Source organism: Lethenteron reissneri, chromosome 37 (assembly GCF_015708825.2).
Source record: "Lethenteron reissneri isolate LAM-NWPU_2019-01 chromosome 37, ASM1570882v1, whole genome shotgun sequence".
NCBI classification, from domain to species: domain Eukaryota; kingdom Metazoa; phylum Chordata; class Hyperoartia; order Petromyzontiformes; family Petromyzontidae; genus Lethenteron; species Lethenteron reissneri.
Genome location: NC_083815.1, coordinates 11,262,723 through 11,266,473, shown reverse-complemented (window position 1 = coordinate 11,266,473; position 3,751 = coordinate 11,262,723). Strand labels below are relative to the sequence as shown.

Genomic DNA, 3,751 nt, shown 5'->3' with positions numbered 1-3,751 from the left:
GGTTATGCGGTCAACGGAGGTGGTCGTTGTCGTGGGGTAAAGTGTGGGGACTGCCCTCTGCGCCAAAGACGTCGGGACAGAGCGGAGGCCCTGCGCGAGTAGCAGTGGCGTGAGCGAGACTTTGGCGGGCGCTGCGCCCCTGTACCTTCGTCAAGGGGACATTGTGTGCGTGCTGTACACGAACGGACGGATAAACAGCCCAAAGCAACGTTCAAATATATATATAAAAATGTCTTTATTTTATTTCCAAAAATAGCCCCTTCCGGCAATACACCAGAGACGATTTCTGCATAGTATGTGCTGAATTTATACAAACATATCAAAACCCTGAAATTGTACAAACGTTGTGTTTCTATCACGATTTAAATAATAAGCCCTAGTTTCACGTCTACACATTTTTAATGTGCTCTATAATTTAACAGCTCCTTAGACGAGACCCATAATAATAGTAGTAGTAACGCACAAACCGACCTAAGGAAAGCACCGCGTAACCCAACCAAAAGCCGTGAGAGGTTTGGGATCACCAGACCGCGTAGACAGTGGCACCGGGCGCCGACTATCTGGGGACTTTATCGCGTGAAATGCTTCTGGACCACAGAGCTGGCAGTGTCACAGCTGGCAACGGCTCATTGTTTAAACAAACAAAAATAATTACAGAACGTACACAATTTACAAAATATAAATTCTCTTATGTACAAAATAAAATACGCATCCAAAATTAGAGCACAATCTATTGTATCATATTACAAAATACCCCCCCCCCGTCCCCCTGCCCTCCATGGGCAGCGTTCTAACACGGCACATTTGTTTCGGAGTGAAATTCTTAACAAGGGCAGTGGTGAAGACTGCCAAAGTGGTTCATACGCAGGACTTGATTTCAGCCGGAGCTGTCCAGCTGCTGAGCTCCGTAGCATCTCTCTCCGCCCTCCCTCCCTCGCTCGCTGTCGCCGATGGGCAATGATCACGAACAACCCCGGGTCAGAGATGACACCACACGCGGCGGAATGCCGTGACGTTGAACTATGGCCTATGGGCTCAACAACAAATTAACGCCACACTTTGGAAATTGCTCGAACGGGCAAACCGACCGTCGTCTTAACTGAGCGTGGGGCATTCGAAGTGCCGTATTTTCGACGGACCCATTCGGCATTTGCCGCGTTCCAAGCCGACACACACACACAGTCGCCCACAGTCGCGCACAACCGTGGGCGACTGTGGGACGACAGCTTCGGTCGCAAAAAAAAGCCACAACTCGCTTCAAATTCTCCAGCACGACCACGCAGACAAGCGTCACGGTGCAGTGTCGAGCTCCTCCGTAGCATTGCGTCACCGTGCTACGGCCAATTATTGGCTGCCTGCGAGTCACTTTAAGCTCCCTTCGCCACGCCAGGGGTGGGTTGGGGGTTGGTGGGGCGGTGCAGGGATGGGTGGGGTGCTAATGTTCATTAAGGCAGCGGCGGCGGTGTCCCACAGCCGGATAGAGGCAGGGGGAGTCCGTGGTCTTGAGTCGAGGAGTAAAAACGAGGTCTCGGGGTGGAGGGCATCTCTGAGTGTCGTCTCCAAGGGTCAGTGCAATTTCTCGGATGGGGAGCACGGCTCGCTCGCTCTCTCCATGCTCAAGTGCCAGACGCGGGCGACGTGAAGCGGCGAGCTCGGAGGAATCCTGCGGGACGAAGGGAGAGAGGGGGGCGGCACGGTCAAAGAGACGCACGGCCCTCCGACTCGCTCGCGCGTCACACAGAGTGAACCGAGCTGCACTCGTCGATGTCGAACTTAGTTCGCACCGTACGCGGCCGGGGGGTGGGGGCGGTGTGGGTGGGGAGAATAACAAACGAAACACAAACAAGCTCAGAAATGAGTTTTCCATCGAGGCGATTTAAGAGTGCGCAGCTCCAGGTGAAGCATTCCGCGTGAGCGCAGCGCGGATGATCTGGGCACGCGACGTGAGCCCTGCCGCTGCCTCTGCGCGATTTGTGGCCCTGGCATCGGATTCATCGACCGCGTGCCCCTATCCCCTCCCTGGACCCCCCTTTCGTATTCCTATTTACATTCCCTTGGCGTTGTTACATCGAGCAGGCGCCCTGATTAATTAGTAACGAGCCGCCGCGACCTTTAGTGAAGAATCCATCACGAGCTGAATTGGTACACACACACGCGCGCATCTAAAATATGCTTCATTAGAAACTCTTACGTGAGCACATCGCCAAACTCATTGGATTAAACTCATTGGAGTTGATCGTTCTCCACCGAGTGTGGCCGAGTCATCGACCGACTCTATGGCACCGACTGCGCTGGGCCCAACGATGACCCCGGCTGGAGTCACCACCCCGACGCGAACTCCGCGATGCGCGTGGCAACCCAATCCCGCCTGGAGGAGCACCTCGCCCGAGCCGCACGCAGCCTGCTCGGAGCCGCCGCGACGCACCCCACGCGGCGAACTCGGCGGCACTCACCGCCGTGCTGGCGCCCTAGAACCAGCTGGCGAAGTCGAGCAGCTCCTGCTCCTCGGGGCTCAGCGGCTCGTCGGACGAAGAGGAGGACGAGGAGGAGGTCTCGTCCGACAGGGAGCTGCCGCCTGGCGAGCACGACGCCAGAGACGCCGCGGCGCCACCCCCCGACACGGAGCACGCCAAGGAGCACGAGGAAGAGCACGAGGAGGAGCCGCCGGGCGCGGAACCGCCGCCGACCCCCATCAGCAGCGTCGCGGGGGAGGCGGCGGCTCGCAGCGACGGTGCCATGGCCGAGTCGTGCTCGCGGAGCAGCGCCTGCAGGGCGCGGATGTACTCCACGGCGGCGCGCAGCGTCTCCACTTTGCTCACGCGGCGGCTCGCGGTGGCGGCTGCGGCCGCGGCCGCGGCGCTGGCGGCTGCGGCGGTGCCCGCGGGCGGCACGCGCTCGCGCAGAGCCGCGAAGCCCATGTTCACGAGGCGCACGCGGTTGCGCTCGCGCTCGTTGCGCCGCGCCACCGCCACGGGCGGAGCGCGGTGCTGCTGCTGGTGGTTGTTGTTGTGGTGGTGGTGGTTGTGGTGGTGGTGGTTGTGGTGGTGGTGCGGGACGACACCGCCACCCGCGGCGGCAGCGGCCGCTGCCAGCCCAAGGCGACGGCGGCAGCGCAGCAACTCCGGGGACGGGGAGCGCGGCTGCTGCTGTTGCTGCGGCTGCTGCTGCGGGGACGCCGCGAGCTGCTGCTGCTGCTCCTGCTTGAAGCTGCCGATGCCACCGAGGACGTCGATGGGCGCGGGGCTGCTGAGCTGGCACGCCTTCGGGCCGCCGCCGCCGCACACGAAGAGGCATGCGGCGTGGGGAGAGAAGGGCGCGCGACTCAGGACGGGGCTCATCATGGCTCGCGGAGCGGCTCCTCGCTAGGAACAGCAGGAGGAGCAGGAGGAGGAGGAGGGAGCGGCGTGTGGCTCGTGCCGCGCGCGTGCGCCTCTTATAAAGGCGGCGGCGGCGACTCCGCGGCGCGCGCCCGTGGCCCGGGGCCGCGCGCGTGCGTGCGCGTGCGACCCTCCCCACCCACCCAGCCTCTACCCCCCCCCCCACCACGCTCCTCTATTGACACTCGCCTCTTGTTATGCAAATGAGGCGCGGTCGGGCGCGTGCCGCTGCGGGCGCGGCCCCCCCTCCTCACCCGCCCCTCCCCAGGCTGGGCTCACCCCTCCCCCTGTTCCTCCTTCCCCTGCACCACCTCCACACTCACCCCCGTCCCTAAGGCGGCGCGTACGCGTGTCGGTGCGCGTGTCGGTGTGTG

At 61.5% G+C, this 3,751-nt stretch overlaps 1 protein-coding gene across 1 annotated transcript; it reads right to left on the bottom strand.

Annotated features, from left to right (window-relative positions):
* Positions 1-239: 239 nt before the first annotated feature.
* On the bottom strand, positions 240-3,391 carry LOC133351403 (achaete-scute homolog 2-like). The gene is made up of 2 exons (XM_061566570.1): positions 2,454-3,391; positions 240-1,663 (listed from the first exon to the last, which is right to left on the bottom strand). The coding sequence occupies exon 1, from the start codon at positions 3,339-3,341 to the stop codon at positions 2,469-2,471; it is 873 nt and encodes a 290-aa protein (XP_061422554.1). The 5' UTR covers positions 3,342-3,391; the 3' UTR covers positions 240-1,663; positions 2,454-2,468.
* Between the last annotated feature and the right edge of the window lie 360 nt (positions 3,392-3,751).